At 39.6% G+C, this 21,880-nt stretch overlaps 1 protein-coding gene across 5 annotated transcripts in view; it reads left to right on the top strand.

Moving 5' to 3' along the window:
• Nucleotides 1-21,880, top strand: part of LOC125762987 (vesicular acetylcholine transporter-like) — a 37,316-nt gene that overhangs the window by 8,870 nt on the left and 6,566 nt on the right. For 2 of the 5 annotated variants that reach the window (XM_049425659.1, XM_049425661.1), the window contains one exon: nucleotides 4,633-12,734. The exons of the other annotated variants lie outside the window; for them this stretch is intronic. In XM_049425659.1, the coding sequence (XP_049281616.1) occupies nucleotides 5,091-6,854 (1,764 nt within the window). In that variant the 5' untranslated portion in view covers nucleotides 4,633-5,090 and the 3' untranslated portion in view covers nucleotides 6,855-12,734. Of the gene's footprint in view, nucleotides 1-4,632; nucleotides 12,735-21,880 lie in introns of those variants that run through there. 5 annotated transcript variants of the gene reach the window in all.

Genomic DNA, 21,880 nt, shown 5'->3' with positions numbered 1-21,880 from the left:
CCGAAAACCATCCACACACACGCAGGTGGAAGCAGCGGACCAATGTGCAATCCCAACGATGGGTTTAATTCTGAGCAAATATTTTCTCTAGAATCACTCCCACTCGAGGAGTTTTACCGTTTTCGCTTCCGGTACGGTGCCCGGGATGTTGGCCCGGCGTTTGTCAGTTTTGTTTGCCATGCTTCGTGGCATCGTCGCGACTGGTTGTAGAGCATACAAAAAGATTACCCTCTGGGTGGGATTGGGGGGAGCGAAGAACACGAACAGTACAATAAAACATCTGAAGTACACCATCCATCCACTCGAAAGGGAATGGCGGCACAGCGGAACGTCGGTAGCGGACGTTACCGCTGTCAGAGATCAAAGCAGCTGCTCCTGCTTTTTTGCTCGGGAAACCAGATACTACTGTGTCACAGTCAGGACTTTGGAAAGGGAAGTTGGTAGAAGCACACACTTAAACCTTGAACCCCCCGCTTTGCAAAAGTCTGATGAATGAGTTGTTGGTGCGTGTAGTAGTTGGGATTACAAAATAAAACCGAGAAACTGAAAATTGAGCTGGCAATTGAGCAACCCTACACCCTGCGTAGGTATTGAAGGGAAAAACACAAAAAAAAAACAAACGACCTTATACAGGAGAAGAGCTGCTCATTTCGATTGAAAGGACAAGCGAACGTAGGTACTTCCGGTTACCGTTCCTTTTGTGTACAACGCACAACAATTGAGTGGTGGAGAAAAGAAGGATTACTGAAGGCGCCAATAATATGCCACTTGTAGCAATTGCCTCAACAGTTTCTAATGACCACAGTGAACTTGAACTGGATTGGACTGGATAGAATGGAATTGGAAAGAAAGTAAGCAACAAGGTTTTGCAAAGCGCTACCGAATCCTTACAACAGTGTGTGATGATTAGAAATCTTTTTTTACCAAAGTAACGTTCACTATTCTCCAGAAGTCGTGTTAAAGCCGTGTATTACGTGTCGCAATTGCAAATTAATACTCCACCATTCACACTGAATACTGTCCACATTTTCGTAAGATGCACGTTAGAGGAAACTGAAGATTAGTGGTTACGTCAAAGCGTGTTGTAATCCCCAGGCCCCAACAACTGACCACAATCCCCAGGCAATGGCAGGCAGAGCGTTTGCCACTAATTCTTCGATCGATATCGGCGTGTCAGAACTGCAAGCAAGCAAGATTTTGCGATGTTATCGTCTGTCCATCACCTACAAATCTGCAATTCTTTGCAAAGAATACGGTGAAAGTATAAAGGACAGAAACGGCTAATTTACTGTTTGCCCAAAACGTGTAGTCAATCATGGTTACATGGCAAATGATTTAATGAGCTGAAACGGGAAACGTTCCGATTCGAGTTCGAGATGAAGTTGTAACAGGGAGGGGTGTATGTTGTGGGTTTTGCCTAAACAAAGGGGAAACTTCGCATCGGATGTGACATTCATTCCCCTTGGATGGTGATAGAGATACGGTGAAAGGTTCTACGGCGCACCCTTCGCTTAGACGTTGCTCAGTAGAAGGATAACATTTGCCACCCTTATCGGGGTAGGCGTGCGTGCTAGATGCTCGGGATGGCTAACTTTATTATTAGTCACGATGAGGTCTATGAATAAAACATTCCTATCCACATTCACCACATTTCTCGTGCCGTGTCTTTCTTGGGCGGTGTTTAAATCCTGACATTCTTACCCTAACTCGAGGTGATGCTAATATGCGTCCTTGGTGATCTAAACAGAATTTGTGGAATTTCACCCAGATTGAGTGTAACTAGCATTCCAGGAACTCTAGCGTACTTTGAGTTGTTCGGTTCAATAAAAAAAATCGTTTGATACATTAACTAGCCATTTTGAAATTTTTAGTCTCCACGTTTTTTTTACAATATGAAGTTGAGCTGTATATCGCGAAAGCTATGTTTTAAATTTTATTGTGCGTCTGTTTTTGAAACGAAACCTTTTTTTCACCAGTTTGCTCTATGCTAACCAGCCGCTTAAGTGCGCTTTCTGGTACTAACAATTTCCCAGAGGAGTTCCCGGTACCCAAGTGTGACAAAGTTTTCCTACTAGCTGGCTGATGGTGGTATGATCCTACTGAAGTTGTCATTATCCCTTAACATGAACGAAGACGAGATAAAAAGCAAACATTTGCCACGGCAAACATTTCGTTCCTCTGCGTTCCTCTGGTTGGTTCATTCCCCATTCACCAGGGAGGTTGCTGCCACCAGCAGTGTTTTCCTCCTGGAAGCCCGATTTTATTCCACAGGGAATTGGCGAATAATGGCAGTAACACAAAAGCAGGGGTGGCAAGCGAACACATACAAACCAGGCGCCGCAATAAGGCATAAAGTCATTATATGTGTTTTGTCAATAGCAAGAATCGTTGCACGGTTGTATTCGGTTGCTTCCTACTGGGAGAAAAAAATCTATGTAGAGAAGGGTCGTACTGATGCTGGAAAATCGTTTTCCGTACCAAGTGAACGAAGAGAAAAAAATCTTTTTCTCGATATCTATGTGTGTGTGGTTTTTTTTTATATACTACAACTTCCTCCTACCTACATTTCAAACAAGTGAACAGAGAGAAGGGTAGGAAGATCGAAGAAAGAAAAATCACAAAAAAGCCAAACCGGAAACAATGATAGGCTTTGCTTGCAGTATTATGCTGATGCTCTGACGAGTTCCGATCGGAAGCAGCCGACCTTCGGATGGATGGAGTTTTTATTTTCCTTCCCTTCGATTTCGAGCTTCGTTTCTATCGTGCGAAAAGTACGATAATGAATAATGAGGGGAAATTTCAAATTAGATTTCGTGATTGAGACGATATTTGATGGTAATCAATTATTTGGCCGCATGCGGGTGTGGAAGATGAACACTACACAAAAAAGGAGACAAGATAAAAAAAACCAGTCCAACATCAATCGGCAACATAATGAAGCCAATCGTTAACCTTCGCGTTGCCCTGGATGTCTTGGACTTGGTCGACCATTATAGAAGAGACCCCAATTTTCAAACTGATGCGAGTTGATTGAGGAAGGACATTTGGAGCTTATTGAATTGAAGGTCTTCGTAGTGTGTTTACAGCTGTATAAAGCCTGGTTTTTAGACGAATCGATAGCTAATTAATAGCTATGTTTTATCGTTTTCCAATTGTGCTTCACATAACTGGTGTATTTGAAAAAGGATTCTATTTTGGGGATATTTGTTTTTTCCTATTTTTAATTCCCTTGGTTTTATTTCTCTCTTTCACTTCCATTTAGTGTTCATGTACTTTAGCACCACTCTACGTATTTGAAATATGTATTAAACATTATTATTTCCCTCCTTCCTTCTCCGCCAACCCCTTTGTTTTCTATTTCCTTATTCAAATGATCTTTTCAGTTGGTTACGTATTTTATCATTTCCGGTCAATGTTGTTGTACAATCCCCGTATGCATAATTTGCTGTGAAGTTTAATTTGTTACCGTTTTTTTTATACAACCATCATGTTTCTCGATCGATTGAGGTTACGCGGCCAATGACGTGGCCAATGGTTGCAAGGTAGCTGACCGATTCGGCCACCAGTTAATTCGCTGCAAAACCACATTGCCGCTCGCTTGTAATAGGTTGATTGTCAAATCATTACCATCACTTACATCTTCTAATTACACTGCCAAACAGTCAACCATTGCCATATGGACTGCCTGCCACCATTCCCGGGATGGATGAATGGGGTTAAACCACACACGCATACACACGAAACTGGTCCCCCCCGCCCCGAAAAGTGGTCCCAAAAGTTCCCTTACAAGCCGAAGTAATTTCATTAGCGTTACCATTAGCAGTGTTGCGACCGCGTCAAGCAAACTGTGGCACGTGGTGCCTAGCAGAAGACGAAACACACGCAAAAACAACATCGAACTCATTCTTAATACAATGAAACCTAGATGTTGACGGTAGATATGAAGACTTCCGTAAGATCTCTTCGCGGCGCATCCTTGAGAAGCACAGAAACAACATTTTGACGAGAAAACAAAACAAAAACAAAAAAATTATTAAGAGAACGCCACACAGCTACAACGAGATGGTGTGAAAAATGGATTACACGAACCATCTTCTAACAGAACTTCCATATGCTGAGCGCGCGCGTACATTACTCCTCCGTGAAACCTTCAAGCGGTCGTCGAAACTGAACAGAGATGGTACAAAGCATTTATTTCTTCGTACATTGATTTGTTTCCGTTTCTGTTGTTATTGGTTTTTTTTTTCTCTTGATTTTTATTCTTGTTTCCGTTTCCTGAAATGATTATCCAATTGATTGCATTTCATTTGTTTTTTTTTTTCTTCTTTGCAATATTCTAGTTTCAATCGTTACATACAACACAAACTTGCATTTGTCGACATGTATTAATTTTGCTCAGCTCAGGCAATCAACGAAAAGTCAAACGCCCCGTTTAAAAACACTACCACTACCATCCTAATTTCTAATTACTCCTTATGCTTCTGTTCAGTTCCATCCGCTTCCTCGCGCACACCCCACAAAAACTAAAACTGACAAATTCCTACTCCAAACGATTCACAGTAAAATCGTCATTCGAAACTATAAACCAAAAAAAAAACAAAACGATTAAAATATTGTTTCTGTGTTCTCAAGGTTGCCGCCATCTTGGACAACGATCGTATCCCCCCGTGTCTTAAAGCCATCGTAAAACGTTTTCTGCACTCCCGATTGTATGTGTGACGTACGTGCAAATGAATAAACGATAAAGCTATGTGGTGAGATCGAACCACATCGTCCACTGTGATCTAGATACGGTCAAACAGACGGGTAGTACACGCACACACTCATCACATACGACATGATCCAGCAAGTGTGTGATCTTTATCAGCCCAATCAAACAGTTGTGCGTTTGAGGCTACCATCAATCACGTTTAGCAGTGCCTAAGACACACGAGAAGATCCAGAAAACCGAGGCACACCTAGAATCTGACAGGTACGGGGGGCGATTTCATCAAAGTCATCTCCGCAGAAGTTCTTCGGATCAGGCAGGCAGGTGGTCGGCGACACTTATTTGACATACTGAGGAATCGGAACGATCGCAGACAGCAAACATGGCACCGTTACCCGTAATTAATCTCGAACCGAGCGAGGTGAAGGAGATCTTCTGGACCAAAGTGAAGGAACCACAGTCGCAGCGTAAGCTGATTCTCGTGATCGTCTCAATCGCACTGCTGCTAGATAACATGCTGTACATGGTGATCGTGCCGATCATACCGGACTACCTACGGTATATTGGTACTTGGGGTCCGGAAGAACCGTACAATATGAGTGCCCCCACCACCGTCTTTACACCGCACGCACATTCACACCATGGACAAGATTCGGCCACCGGTATCCTGTTCGCCTCGAAAGCCATCGTGCAACTGATGGTCAATCCATTCTCTGGCGCACTTATCGATCGGATCGGATACGATCTCCCGATGATGGTGGGACTGATCATCATGTTCCTCTCCACGATGGTGTTTGCCTGTGGGCGTAGCTACAGTATGCTGTTCTTCGCCCGTTCCCTACAGGGCGTTGGGTCGGCCTTTGCCGATACTTCCGGTCTGGCCATGATTGCTGACCGGTTTACGGAGGAAGCGGAACGTACAAAGGCTCTCGGCATTGCACTAGCATTCATTAGTTTCGGTTGTCTAGTGGCACCCCCGTTCGGTGGTGCATTATACCAGTTCGCCGGTAAGGAGGTTCCGTTCGTCATTCTAGCGCTAATATCATTGATGGACGGATTCATGCTACTGCTTGTGATGAAACCAATCAAAGAGCAGCTGGCCGATCGACACGAAGTAAAACCACCATCCGTACCGATCTGGAAACTGCTGATGGATCCGTACATTGCCGTTTGTGCCGGTGCACTCATGATGTCTAACGTGGCACTCGCTTTCCTGGAGCCCACCATATCACTCTGGATGGAGGATAATTTGACGACGGACAACTGGAAGATTGGAATGGTCTGGTTGCCAGCCTTCTTCCCACACGTATTCGGTGTGATCATCACGGTCAAGATGGCAAGGCAGTACCCGGAAAAGCAATGGTTAATGGCGGCCGGAGGACTCGCACTGGAAGGCCTTTGCTGCTTCATCATTCCCTTCAGCTCGTCCTACATCATGCTAATGATACCAATCTGTGGAATCTGTTTCGGGATTGCGCTAATAGACACAGCTCTACTGCCTACGCTCGGCTACCTAGTAGATATACGGTACGTCTCAGTGTATGGTAGTATCTACGCCATTGCGGACATCTCGTACTCATTAGCGTACGCTGTTGGTCCGATTGTTGCCGGCGGTGTGGTGGAAACGATTGGCTTTACAGCCCTAAACTTCCTAATAGCATTCTCGAATCTGTTGTACGCACCGGTTATGTCTTATCTGCGCAACATCTACGACTTTAAGCACTTCGAAAATGAAGCGAACGTACTGATGGGTGATCCACCGACGAAGGAATACCAGACATATACCATGCACGATCAGCAGGTAGTTGGTGAGGAGTACAAAAATCATCTAGAGTACGGACGTCAAACGGATGATGGTAATTATCAGCAAGAGACCAATATCGACCAAGGATACTCTCAGAATGGTAGCTATCAGCAACAACAGCAAGGTGGCTACCAAAACTATCAACCCGGGTATCAGGAGCAGGGAGGTAGCGTCTATCAACAGCAACAACAAGCTCCACGGCATCTTCCACAGCAACCTCAGCAGGTTGCCAATCCGTTCCGACACGGGGAGTCTTCAGGACAGCAGCAGCAGCAGCAGCAACAACAGCAACCGGCTCCGTCTCAATCGCGAGTCTCGAATCCATTCCGGCAAGGCTTTTAAGCAGCTACATCAACGACTTCTTTGGAATGCTTGATCGCAGCACAACGATCAGCGATCCACAGCGCCCTCTTGTGCTACCGATAGGTTAACTGTTGTTATGCTTCGCTTTCTTCGATAAAGAAGCTCTAGTTAGAAGACAAAATGGTCACATCTAAGTGTCCAACAATGGACTACGTAGCAACACAGCTGCTACTTACACACGACGGACGGGAATGACAGCTAGCAGACATAATCTAGTATAAGGAAACGTTCTCAGGCGGATACGCCAGCTAGTCAGTGCATTCTCGCGGGAATCATGGCAAGGGTTCATTCAAATTGCATCAATATCATAGACATATCAACCCAAGCGTAACGTTCTATTCGGGTGCAAGGCGAGGAATTCCACCGACCCCTGCAATGGACTGGCAAGCGTGCGCATCCAGTCTCGGGAACAAGTTAAGTTCTTTATGAAACGCTTCTGTTCAAAACATTTTCACTAACGTAAGACACAACCAAGGTAACGATACATATCAGAGCTTCGTGCTCGCCTGAATTTACCAAAAAGTGATATTATATAGTGGAAGAGTTATTATATCAAGTAGTAATTTTAAGTGATCCCCACATCACCTCAATTCAAGTGTGGCTTTTCGAGCAACGGCCCCAATGGGCACTGTATTTGTCTAAGCCTTGTCGACAAAAAAACACACGCGTTTCGGGGGAGGGGAGGAGATACGGGATTACACAGTCTCTACATATAGTAGTGGGTAGGATATAGTATAAAGGAGTAAGTACTCTATTCTACTATTTGTTCTTTCTCCATCTCTCTCTCTCTCGCTCTCAGCCTATCTTACTCTATCGCACGTACGAAACATTGTACACACTCAGTTTTTTCCCCTGTACATCGCATTAAAGTACACTCATCAATGAAATACACGTTGTTGCGTTGCGTTGGTCATAGAGGACAGGTTCAGGGGAGCAGGAATAAACTTACAACCATGCTCAGGATGTCCTTCTTGGACATGGTTGTGGTGTGTTCCATCACCGAAACAATCTATCCACTGACCGAAAGTCTCTAATGGTATCAATTAAACTAGTTTACAGTTCGTTCGCACCGTACAAAAAAGGATGCAAACAAGGAATGGGCCCTGTGCTTGAGTGAGTGCTCACTCCATGCTGCTCAGCACATACCAATCCAGAACTGCTCTGTAACATGTAACCGGGAAACCGAAACAAAGGAACTATACTTACTCACGTGTAACTATTACGGTATAACATTTACAAAAAACTAAGGCAAGACGACGTAACGGAGGACCCGTGCGCGAATTCAACAAGATATATTAACGTATTCATATTTAACTGTGTGTACACGCATCAGCTTTTGTGTAAAATTTATCCCTGCCCAGCTGAACAGCACCGATCAAAGTCGATTAGAGTTTGGATGTATTATACACCGATCATGCTTTATACATCTGTCCTCGTGCGTTCTCTATTTATAGGAATGAGGAACATATTTATGACAATTATCAATATCACAATCATATCAGAGAGAGAGATCAGCGTATATTGTATCGAGCAAGTTGAGGAGCAAGTATGGACAGGTGGACAGCAAAGTTATGCAAAACGATAAACTTTATCCTGTAAGACTGGCAACCGACAAAAATGTATGCTTTTTTCCACATCAGTATCGGCAAATGTGTTTTGCTTTGGTAGCGGGATAGACTACACAATCAATGCCTGCAGTACTTATTGTTATAGTTTAGCATTTTTCCCCCTGTTTCGTATCACACATTTCACGAAAACGTTCCTTTTTTGTACATTATTTTCGCTGCGTTCACCGTACCCATGTTTAGGCTACTTAGCTATAAAGGGCGGCGGTGTACCCTCAGAAGTACTTACTAAAAATGCAAATGGAAACGAAAGCGATCTAATTTGTTTGTATATATTAAACCGGTACCATTTTTCGCGCGGTCGAGATACACTCACCAAACGGTTATATGGTTAACCGGGACTCACACTAATCAACACAATTAATGCTAGTTTTTTAAGTATATCAAGCGGTGTTGCGTGCGATCTGTGCCGTGGGCACACTACTGAAACGCTAGTGACAGTGGCAACCGCCCCTAACACGTAAAGCACTCGAAAAAGTATCGTAACGAAGGTAAGAAATGTATGCTAGACAAACCGAAGAATCGGCTCATCGTATGGACGGGCATCTACGGGTTGAGTGTACAGATCAGATTGTAAACTTGGCCATGTAAGACGCATCCGTACATGATAGCCCATGTACCATAGTAGACTGTACCGGGCAGAGGAGGCGAGATGTGCAAAAGGTACGATAATTGTAGATTATTATAACGAAAGCAAACTAAAGGCTCTCCTCAGTTCTGTTGTCGCGATTAGCTCCAATGTTATCGATTTTTGTACCGGAAAGGGTTTTCTCCTAACGACTTCCCCGTTACAGCATTGAAGCGTCTCGAGAAATCATAAACTTTCGCCCAGAAATCCCGCCAGAAACACTCGTCTCAACGTATTACAATGTAGAGCGCACAAAAAACGCTAAATTTTATTCGCGTTTTCCTCATTTATTCAACCCATCTTGTTTGCATCTTGGGACGTTTTCTTTTTAGCAGCATTCCCTTCTTAGCGGTAAGATCCGCTCCCATAAAAAAAAACTAGATAGAAGGAAATTCAAAATTAAAAAAAAACTTTAGCTCTTACTAGCGAGAAATAAATTCACGAATTAGAATCGTAAGAACGAACAAGTACTTTATTTCAAATGACAGCGGTGTATTAGGAGCAAGTAAAAAAAGAAAAAGTTGCAAAGAAAACAAAAACAACAACAGAAAAGCAATATAAACAACCCACAGGATAAAGAAAAAATAAAATAAAACAACAGATAAAAACTTGATCTAAAGGGGAACGATAACTGCTGTTCGTGTTTTGCGCTGTTTCACCACGAACAGTATAAAGTTAAATGTAAAAATGATGAGAAACGCCGTGTGTGAGGCGAACGAATAACCTATAACTAACCTGTGCCTAGCTGTTTATCAACATGTTCAATACAAAAAAAAAATCCAACAAATTTCACTGGTTTAGGTATAAATTGATTTGAGTACTATTCAGGATTTTAGTACAGATTTCTTTTAACGATCCATAGGTGATCATTATTTTATTCGATTTATTTGTTTTGAATCGTAAACTAAAGTCATATATATGTGTTATTTCTCTCATGAACCTTCACTGTTGATATAATGGAAAACAAAACTTACTCCATCGCTTACCGGAATCGTATATCTTAAAGCGTAAAGAGTCTGTGTTACAAAAACCCTCAACTACATGTTGGTGACTCGTAAATGTTCTTCAAATTTTAAATCGTTACAAACAAAAAAACGCTCCTTAACCGAATTCCACACACCCTGTCAAAACGTGTTTAGTAGCTAAGTGAACATATATTGTTGAATGTGTAGTATTATTGCATTATGAACCAGAAAGGTGAACAGAAGAACAAGCTAAAGTAATTCAAAAGCAAACAAACACAAATCAACGCAACACCACGAAACTAAAGTTGCGGTGGCATGAAAGTATTATAAATACATTTACACACAGCAGTAACAAACAAAACAAAACAAAAACAAGGAAAAGACATGTTATGCAAAACATATAATGAGAGGGAAATATATTAAAACCCACAACAACAAAAAACCACAACACGTGTATCCCCAACACAGCTATGTATTGCAGCATTAAATGTAGTTTTTAGTGGTGATCAAAAAGTGAAACCCCTAAACAACAACAAACGAACAAAAAAAACAACCATCACTTGTTAGTATGCAAAGTTCTAGTTAATATTGTAAAGTCAAAACCTAACTAACCTATAAATGGCTTTCGAGTAAGTGTGTGTGTATGTTCTAGCTCAGTGCTCACTGAACGTGTAATTGTTGTTTCGAGAAGGATTCACCCTTTGTTGATTATTAATATGCTATCCTTTAAGTGATATTTCGTTACAAACCGCGATATAAAAAAGTTCTGTTAATCATCAATCTTTGTAACATATTGATCATATCGCAAGGTGGCATAATGTTTGTCCAGATAAATTGTTGATTCTACTCAATAGCAAATAGTTGTTTCTGTTTTATTTTCCATATTTTTTCTTTCGACCTAAAATGCGTTAGACATTCAATGCGTTACAAAAAGTTTTATCATAATTTAAAAACAACGGAACTGACTTTAAAGCTCTTTTTTTATTGAAAGTGGGTAAAAACAAAACAAAAACCCTAACAAAATGTAGATGTCCTTCGTCGAAATTATGTACATAGTTGTTCGTTTTCCGTTAAGAAGAATGAATGTAAAAAAAAACAGAGAAGAGAAGAGAAAAACATCGACGGTGAAATGTGCCGGGTCCTGTGTAATATTTAGTATCCGCTTGTTAAGCGCTTAGTTTAAGAGCTTTTTGTTGCTCGTTTGTGTATTACCATATTACGATCTCTAGTAAATCTGTCTTGTTTTGATTTTTTTCGATTGAGTTAAAATATTTTAAGTAACTTCTCACAAATTTAAATATTGAAATTTTAATTGCAAAAATACGAACTTTTATCCAAATAGCACAACAACAGAAAATATGTTTTCTTTTCCATTAATATGCAAATTTTAAGTTCGCGTTTTTTTTATTTTTTCTTCATTCTAACTTAATTAAAATGAAAAATTGCAAAGGATAAAAATTATGATATGATAACACACTCAAAAAAAACCACACACATACAACTATATATAAATATATAGCGTACAAGAGCAGTTCCGTCTAGCGGACAGTATGGACACAAGTATTGACCCCACCCGCTCGCTCGCTCCCAAATTTTAGCAATTACCAATCGATAAACAAATCATATGAGGCGTATTATGAAAAAAAGCTATACACAAACTCGGCAAAAAAGATGGAGACGTGTAAACACACACAAAATGGCATATACAGAAGCATATTAAACGTATACACCGCTATGCTAACATAAAACCGGAAGCGAACGGTGAACCGAGAACTTACATGGAAGGTATAGGAGTTATATTACAAAAAATATAGAGAAACAAATGAAACGCATTATGCATTATAAGTATCAGCAGATGGGACGAGGAATAGAAACAACTCTGTTCACACGGTGACAGTATCGAAATCGAACGTACGGGAAATATTACCTTAATCTTAGTAGTAACACAACCACAACGTCAAACACACACTCAGACCAACCGCCATAGTTGTTTTATTGTTTTGAACCATTTGTACGGTTGCACCCCGTTTACAGTAGTGACATTACAGTGCAAAAGAAAGCAAAAAAAGGCAGATACAAAACCAAAGCACACCAAAATGCAAACATATCAATGGTAAAAATCACGTTCAACAACTACCTAGTAAACAACCCCGTATATAATATCAGTCCTAGGACATAAGACAAAACAAAAAGAGAAAAACACACCCCCAGATGGCAGTACTATCGCCTAGACAGCAAAAATCGTAAACCAAAAAAAAAGCAAACAAATCTCACAAATAAGGGTAATAGTTGGTAATAGTTGTATTTTAATGGTTATTAAATCGATTTCAACACGAATGGTATGATCGTTTACAAAAACCCGGTTCGAGTTTGGGGGTTGGGTGGGATACAAACGAGCCCAGAACGATGTAAAACAGAAAAAGGGGGAAAAGAACGAGATAAAAAGGGTAAAGCTCGTTTTTTGGCGAAGCTTCAGTATTGTAACTTTACCCAACACCATTGGGAAAGAGGGAAAACACGAGAAGGTAGGTGTGCTACCTACGGGTACACCAAATGGTTCGATGGGTTCGATGGACGTGTAAAACGAAGATGGTAATAAACTGAAATAAACATATTTAGTTCGACATTAAAATATAACCTACTTCACGTCTTACTTTTTTTTTCTTTGTTCTAGTAGATATCATTCGGATTTGGAGCACCTAAATCAAATATATGAGGTTAAGTTTGGAACGAGAAATTTTCTATGAAAATTTTTAAGTTGTTCCTTATGTAAATGAAAATCTTTTTTACTGCCTTATGAAATGCCCCAATAGGAATCTTTATTACGGATCTCCGTTTTTAATAAGTGGTCGTATTCTCTAAAAATTTTCTAAAGGAGATATTTTTCTGTTGTACCATAGATGTCTTCTATCTAGCAATACGGTCAGTTCTTCTTGAATTAAAAAAATATATCCTCTAGTAAGAGAACAGCCAAATATTAACGCACCAACAGCAAATTAATGTGTGTTGCTTCCAGCAATAATTCCTATTCCACTGATAACATAAAACCACAAGATTTTCTAATATCGGTTTATTTGCACATTACAACTATTACCTCGACGGTTTATTGAAAAAGATCGTTGATGTCTCTTTTCACACTCTGTAAAAACCTATGGTCATGCGACTGATCGCGACTATTACTATTTTACGCATTTCATCTGATTCGCATCGAAGATCCTGCAGATCGGCTGAATTTCCCTAACACCGTCTGTGTGCGTAAAAATAATTTAAATAAGTCACAAGCTAACAGGAAATGAAAATGCTATATTTATGGTTGAGAAAAGAAAATAAAGAAATTATTTTTCAGGATGTAACTTTCTCGGAACATCCTATAATTTCACTAAAAAGGACATCACCTTACGAACAAACGGATATTACACCAAGCATAACATTCGAATAAAAGCTTACAAGAGAAAATCCCTTTTCGTACGCCTTGTTTCCGCCCGTCTGTAATGAATAAATTAAAACCTAAACTCTTTCCCCCGTCGACTAATTATAAAAACGAACAAAAGAGATGTGCGCGATGTGTCCTGCTTACAAACGTTCCCTCCCTAACGTCCATGGCTTTTATTGCATCATTTCCGTCTGTTCAGGATGCTACCGAAAGAAACCGGACAAAAAGCCGGATAAAAAGAGGTTTGGAAAGAAACCCGTACGCCAGGCTAAATAGAGATAAATAATTATAAAATTAATGTTTAATTAGTGACACATCGGCGGTAGCTCTTCTTCCTTGTAACTTCCTGTTTGTTCATCTCCTTTGTGACTAAGTTTGAACAGTCTGCGAGATAATGTTGTTTTATGTCTAAATCTTGCAGATAAATGTAAGGACAGCGTTTCGTTCACCAACTTTAATGTTGGTAATTTATGTTGGGCCTGCCATCAACCAACAATTCCAAAACCATCTGAACAACCAACTAACCAAACCGATCGATCATGTCGTTTGCATATCTGCACAATTGGTGGCACGTGCCGGTAGACCTTGAGCCGATTCGGTACGGTACTGGAGTGATGCTTAACCCCATTTAAGGGGACGGAACAAATCCGATTCTGTCACGCCATTAGGTAGAACCGCCACCGAACAATCGTGTCTAACCGTTGCTGGCACGTGGACAACGACAAGGGAACGGTGGTAGAAAACTCAAAACCTCTTTTTGTGTCTTTTTTCCTGTTTTGGAGACACTGATTATCCGATTGTAATTATGGCATGCATATACAAGTGGAAGAGTCAATAGTACCGGGGTCGAAACAATGGTAAACCACTTGACAGGGTTAATAATAGCAACCGAAACATGGTGACTAACAGGGTGTATAAGTGGTAAGTTGTATTTTTAGGTAAAGTTTGGAACGAATCTCAATTTTGATAGAGAATAAATAACATGCATTATGACAAAAATAGACATAAGTTGTAGCAGAAATTAAAAGAATTGTCGTTGCCTATAGTGGTGAAAATGTACAAGAAAATATCCAACATGACAGAAATGAGATAAACGAATAAAATGGGTTTCCTGGATCCCATGAGGTCTATCGATCCTGAACATTCATTTTTGAAGGCTTTTCGATGTGATAAATTTAGGTTACTATCTCCTGTGTGTAACTATGCCTGATCTCTAACTCTCTAACGATCTAGTCTCTAATCAAATTCTTATAACAAGAATAGGCTCGATAAGGCTCGATCGTGTAGATTTCTAAAGCCAAGTCTCCAAAAAACGAGACTAAATTCTTAGCTCTGCATTTAACATTTAAACATTTAAAAAATGTTATGCAGTTTGTCATTGAAGTGATGCATTTACCACGAAACACTAAGTAAACTAAAGTTGGATTAAAACAGGTTAACACTAGAACCGCCAATGGGACTTTTTTGTCCCATCGCACTCGAAAAAGGTGTGTTATTCCGCTTGCCGTCATGATAACCCTTTGAATTTTTTTGACTTTTATTTATTTTAAACTATCTTTCGAATGCACTTATAAAAAATTTTGTATTCCATATGGTACTTTAAAAAAATCATTTCCAACCTAGAACCGCCATATGGGACATTTTTGTCCCATAGGCAAAATACGTTGTGACGCCTGGTATCCCTGCTGCCAACGAGTGACGGATGTGTCGTCAATAGGATGTCAAGGGATGTCAATAAGAATAGAACAGCAAAAGTGCGCGAAAGTATTCAACTACATACGTGCTTTTACTTTTGTTTACTTCGGGCTTAATTTTTCGCTGTCATCAATTGACTAGTCTGTATAAGCACTTCGACTTGCCGGCTTGCTTGGTCGCTTTGTTTTGAATACTTTTTATTATTGATTAAGTTGCTAATAAAGCTTTGTTATTGCTAATTGTGATGCCTATTAGTTATTTAACCACCAAAAACCCTTAGGTAATAATTTAATATGTCTAAATATGTATACATAACGTATGGGACAAAATTGTCCCATATGGCGGTTCTAGTAAGGTTGAAAAGTTCGGCGGTTCTAGTGTTAACTAACGTCTGGTGGACAAAATCGGCATCCTATTGGAAGTTGATGTGCTTTAGATTTCCTAACCATGTTCAAACATGTTTTACCCTCAGAAACTCAATGCTTTTATCAAGGAAACATAATATCTAACCATAATATTTCTACACGCCAATCATTCACTGTTCCATTCCCCTCGAAAGCTCCGCACGTTCGGTCATCCCTGTACAGTGTGTACATGCGAAAATTGAATTACATTAAACTCTGACTCGGTTCTAACACCATTACTGCTGGTTAGGTTAGCTAGCGGTCTGGTGTCGATGATGGGCCGTGTGCCATGTGCCCTGCCATAACGGAGAACCACAGTTACGATAGGAGGGTACGTTTTTAATAGAGTCGAACTAATTGGATCGCACCGCCGTGTATGATTTTTAATTGGACACGGTGTTGGTGAGGGTTTTTTTTATTAATTGCTTTGGTACAGGTTGGAAAGTATTAAAAACAGTCCGTAGTAAAAACTGTTACTTTAAGTTAGAACAGCAAACGAGAGGAGTTAAGGTTTACATGGAAAACCTTTTAGGATGAAAACATGTGCTCCAAGTTGATGTTGCTTTACCATTTATTAAGCCAGAAACAAGTCGTAACTGAAGATTATATCTGAATGATTCATTAACAAATTAAAATGCTCAACATGTTTTATATTGTAAAAAAACCAAATCAGAACGATTACTGGTTCTGCTAAGGAGATCGGCCACAAACAATTCAAAATGAAGTATTAATTCTCCTTATTATAACTTGATTTACTGGTTACTCTGTCAGTGGTTAGATGAGTGATGTTTTATTGATATATTTATTGTCGATAACATATAATCCTCATTTTCATAATAAAGATAAGTTATCGACACGTATTAAAAGTTTACATCAAATTTTAGTAAAACTGTCTAGGTTTACTCTTTAAAATCGTATTTTTTTCCTTTCACTTATAACAAAGTCATTTAAAATTCAACATCACATATAGTAGCTGCACGTGGCTCCTGTAACCTGGGGCCGTTTTCTAGAATCCGGGGAACGTATAATCAGCACCGGTTTTGAAGAATGTTTCAGCAAAATGGTCCATTAGCTAGACACGGTGTTACAGGACTCAACTCGTTACATCCTGTCATTTGCAACGATGCTTATCCTCCGTCCATTGCATCCATCAGGTTGCAGATCAAAGGCGCACGCAGTGTACAAAAATCGATAAATTATACACTGTTGGCCCCTCCGGATGAATGGCTGACGGTTGCCGTGAACTCGCCATAGGTTCATTCCGTTTCCTTTCCACCGGAAGTCGACCAACATTTAGATATTCATGGCTATAAAGACATTCCTGCGAAAGTCAGATCGTCGTGAAAGCGGGCGGAATAAAAGCAAAATACGCTTTACTTTTGCCCGGATGAGCAGCGCAAACGGAATTCGACCTGAGAAGTTCCCGAAACCTGTTTTCAGTAACAGGCAGCAAATGTACTACCCGAGAACATTTGTAACAATATCTTAATTAACTCTAATGGAATCCGTACTTTAGTGCTGAAACGCGCCCTGCTTTGCGGCGATGTTTCTTTTGCGGATGTTTTGCGGATGTTTTCGGCCGCAGTTTCACGAAGAATAACATTCCCCGGCAGACAGACGGGAGGTGATATACAGGACGAAGCCAAAAGAATGTGCGAAAGAAGGTAAAGATTTCTTCATCCTTAATGAAGATTTTTCGTTCTTCGCTGGGACGGGTGTGAACGTGTAAGAAACTTTTATCCTTGCCGTTGGAATTTTCAAAACCATTTTCGTTGTACGCTGGAACGATGCTACTGAAATGGGTTTTCTTTTTTTCCTAGTGTTGTTGCCTGTTATGCTATAGGCCAGCAATGTTTAACGACACCAAATATATGGTAAAATTGACATAAACTTGCTTTAAGAACGTTTTCTCACATTAAAGCATTTTACGATATGATCTGAATTAGGCTTTCGCGTTACAAACAAAACAATAAACGATGTAAATGTTTAACCTGTTGGATAACTTCAATACTTGGGAAAATATATATTCTATATCAATTAAAAGTGCAATTTACAATTTTGTTTTCACATCTCAAGTTATCAAAAAATGTAATGAAAATGTTAATGTAAACATAATAATGTAAACACATTTATTTCAAACAGATAATTTCAAATTTCAAATAATTTCAAACAGATAAAAAACGAAAAATTAAAAAAATGAATATCGATTATATTATTTATTATTAGTCGAATCTAGTCGAATATTTTTCCATAAAATCAGAAGCACAAAAAAATATTTCCCTAAATTTTCCTCACGCAAAAACCACAATTCTTTATATAGGATGCTTAAAGATTTTATTTTTTTTTCGAACATCTACTGTAAGACACACGATAAATCTTAAGAAAATGAAAACCAAACCCACAAAAACGGAAACAAAGAAGAAAAACCATCGTTAACGTTAGCAGAGAGTAAAACCCTTAGTAAGAACTTTGGATGAGTGAAAAGCGGTAAAGGTAAGCAAGGGATATGTTTCTAAGGAAAACTTTACTGCGAAACAAAATAGTCCACGCGTTAAGGGGGAAAACGCACACGCACGTGTTTTACCCACCCGGGGGGAGTAAAATGAGAATAAACAGAATTTTCTAACAAACACACTCATGTATGTTTAAAAAGAATTGATCGTACGCCGACTCATAATAAAGTAACAGACCAGGTATTATGTTTGGTGGTTACTTTCTTTTCTAAACCAAATGTTTTACCTTAAAATATAAGAACATACCAAGAAAAGTATTTCTGTACGCCGTAGGGTAAATTTAATGTATATTAATCTGAGGCATCTCCTGCAACCCAGACCGACGGTTTGGGAAACATTAAGCGATACCACCCTAAAACCGAATCTAGGGGAGATGAACGACATGGTTCGCTTCGTATTACAAAGCGGGGTAAGGGTGATTTCGATTCCCGTCATGTACTTACCTGGTATCAAACACGTGTCCGGTAAAGGTGGATGGTGGTGTCGTGTCGAACCACACGGTGAGCGATGCAGATACGGCGTTTGCGCATAGTAACAGTGACGTGTTACACCCGTTCGTAATATAAGGTGTGTTTCGAGTTCTTCCTGCCGATGGAAAGTAAACAGAAATTCATTGCATTAGAAAAGGTTCATTTTTTAAATTAAAATGGCTTTAAATGAAAATAACACACCCACAACCATACAATACATTAACACTAAAAGACGGATGGCAATCTGGTTCCGGAGTTACAGCTGAAACCGAAGAACCAACTGGCCATGGATGCATTTTATTTGTCCGGTCAATTGATCACACTAATTTTCCGTTACCAGCACCAGCTATTGTCCAGAAGTGGAGAAGTTTATATCGTATACCACGAGTTTACAAATCAAATTGAAATAAATGAAGAATAGGAAGTTCCTTCTCTTTTCAAAATGAACAATTGTTCCGTAGAAGAACAGTTCCACAAAGGAACAAAAAAAAGATGACAAAAGATGCACAACACTTTCGAGTCTGCAGAACTACAGCAAAAGACAGCAATAGATCAGGTCCAGGGCGATAGCGATAAATGAAAGAATAAACGTGCACAATACCTTCCGGTTGACATTCTGTCTATTCTTCGCCCCAAAAAGCTTATCGAACGATGGTGAGTAGTTCTCGAAGGCATTGGAAAGGGAAAGAAACTCTCTTCAAGTATCATCTGGTCAGGTTAGAGTATTTTTACTGAAATACGAATCAGCCTCCAGCATGCCACACTTTAAGCTGAGTACCGTTCGTTCATCATTCCCTTGTGGGGATTAGATTAAAGGTGATAGTACACGCTACACCTTTACCAAGTGGCAGTTCGCACAATGGCACTGAGGAGAGGAGAGGGTCGTTCTTTTCTGCAGGTTCAATTTCAACATCCCACAAACACGTTCCCTTGGTGAAAAATTGGCGAGAACAGAAACCTTTTTCATTTTCCGGCACCAATTGAAGGACTTCCGCTTGGCTACCATGGAAAGGCGGGGGGTTGAAACTCGACAACCCAACAACGTTCGGCAAAACGTTGATAGTACGATGGTTAAACGTACGGCTAAGCGACCTTCTTTAAAGGAAAATTCAATCTTCCTCTTGTTGGCCAGAGCATGCATGCATGTGATAATAGTGGCGTATGAGAAAGTTTTAACTGAAGAAGGAAAAAAGTATCTTATCCCGGCTTCAGTTCTGCACAGTAACTTCAGGATGCTTACACTTACATGGCAAGCGAGTAAAGTGCAGCGGAAACTAAAATACCGAACACTATTTCGTGCTAACTTTTTAGATCAACCGGATTTGGTTTCATTATTACCCATGGCGAATTTAATGTCTTACCCAACACAAAGAGGATTGATAAAATCATTCAAAGTGAATAATAGTAAATGAAAGCCAATTGATAAGGATGAAGAAAAGAAGGAAAATAAACGTTTTATGTATAAAATGAATTCATTTTAAGAAAAGAATGCTGTATTAAATAACCTTTTTAAAAAAGAGTTATAAATAATTACTCAACAGAAAAGGCAGTTTTTAACATAATAATACTAAAAAATATCCGTTGAAACCCGGTAACGGTGTCCGCTGTTTCCAACTGGACCAGTAACTAATTCTGTGTCCCAAAAATTATTATGCTGGTACCAGAAAATGGCACAAATGATAAATAAACTAAAACTGGTCCCCTATACCAACAGTGAAGGTGTGAAAAGAGAGTTGTCGATAATGTTTGAAGTAACTTTCACACAAATCCCGTCAGCGGTCCAACGTTCTTCCGATGATTGGTTTTCATAAATCCGCCACTGCTGCAATAATCTCGCCACGGGATGTTCCACCTTACCCGGCCACATAACAGGGCAGCTGGTAATGGTGGTGGTGCATAATCCGCTTCCGGTTATACCCCTCCACCGGAGAAAAGCTACCAACAGCGGAGAATTGTTACCATGGAAACTATATCAAACAAACAGTTAATTCCACAGTCCGGGCAAGAAACGCTTCCATTTTCCCGGCAATTTCATCTCGACCATAAAGCAAACAATTTCATCCAATGTCACCTGCAACGCGGCATCAGCTTCAGGGGGGTGCCCTTGCACGGCAGGACCAGTCGCCTCATGCTGTGCGACGTTTTTGGGGTGAATAGAAGCATTAGCAAGGAAGGTAACTTCACTGTAGAAGAGCTGATTAAGCAGGGGTTGCGCAGAGTAAAGTTCTTTCTTTTTTCTTTGTGACGTTTTAATTACAACTTGTTTGCATTGTTTTTTCTTTATTGTTTCTGAATTGTAATGTTAGTATGAGGTTTGATTTCGTTACGATATCATAAAAAGGGGAAAATTATATGAATTACTTGTCCCCAACAGGTCTTGTTGTGGCCATGTACTGTTTTTGACATATTTTTAAAACTGTTTTGTTGGTGTATTGTCTGCACATTGTATGCATAATGCATGCATGTTTTACAAGTTACTACATATTAATGGCAGACAATCTTAGTTTTGTTGTCTAAAAATATATGTTGCAACTTACTGTTTTCCAGTGTCCATTTTGAATGTTTTATAGTTAAAATAGTTAAAATTAGTGTCAGTATCATCGAGGTGGCCCGCTGGTGTACGTGGTAAACAGCACCGATTCCACACGACACGATCGGATATCAAACCCCATCCGGACCGTACCACCGTAGCAAAGACTGTAAGCCAACCTAGTAAGTCAGAAATGGCCGGCATGGACTTGGAGGTCGTTAACCCAAGAAGAATTACCATCATAAAGAAAATTTATAAAAACAAAACTGTTGATCAAGAATTCTACATTGACAGTTATGCATTATCATATATTGTAATACATTTGGTTATTAGTCAAATAGTATATATATCATGTGTTTCTAACAGTTGAACAAACTCTTTCTTAACAAAGAATTGTTGTATTATGTGTTTCTAGTAATCCAAACAATTATCTTTATATAGTTTATTACAATATGGATCATAAAAAACGGATTTGTTTATGACATTTTTTTGGCTATCAAGTGACTGCTTTTTGTGATCAAAATTGTTACATACTTTAAAGATTTATATGAACAATTCAGGAAACAAAATAAATTCTTTCATTTACTTTACCAGTGCTACTAAAAAAAATTCGTCGAACTTTCTGGACTTTGGAGTATTCTCATAACATTCCTTACCGGCGTACAGTTACTTGTATCATTTAATTTTCTTCTATAAAAAAACTATATGTCTTTAACTCCGAAGCTCCATATCTTTAGCTTAT

This window comes from Anopheles funestus, chromosome 2RL, assembly GCF_943734845.2.
Source record: "Anopheles funestus chromosome 2RL, idAnoFuneDA-416_04, whole genome shotgun sequence".
Classification (NCBI taxonomy): Eukaryota; Metazoa; Arthropoda; class Insecta; order Diptera; family Culicidae; genus Anopheles; species Anopheles funestus.
This window is presented reverse-complemented; position numbering and strand designations above follow the sequence as displayed.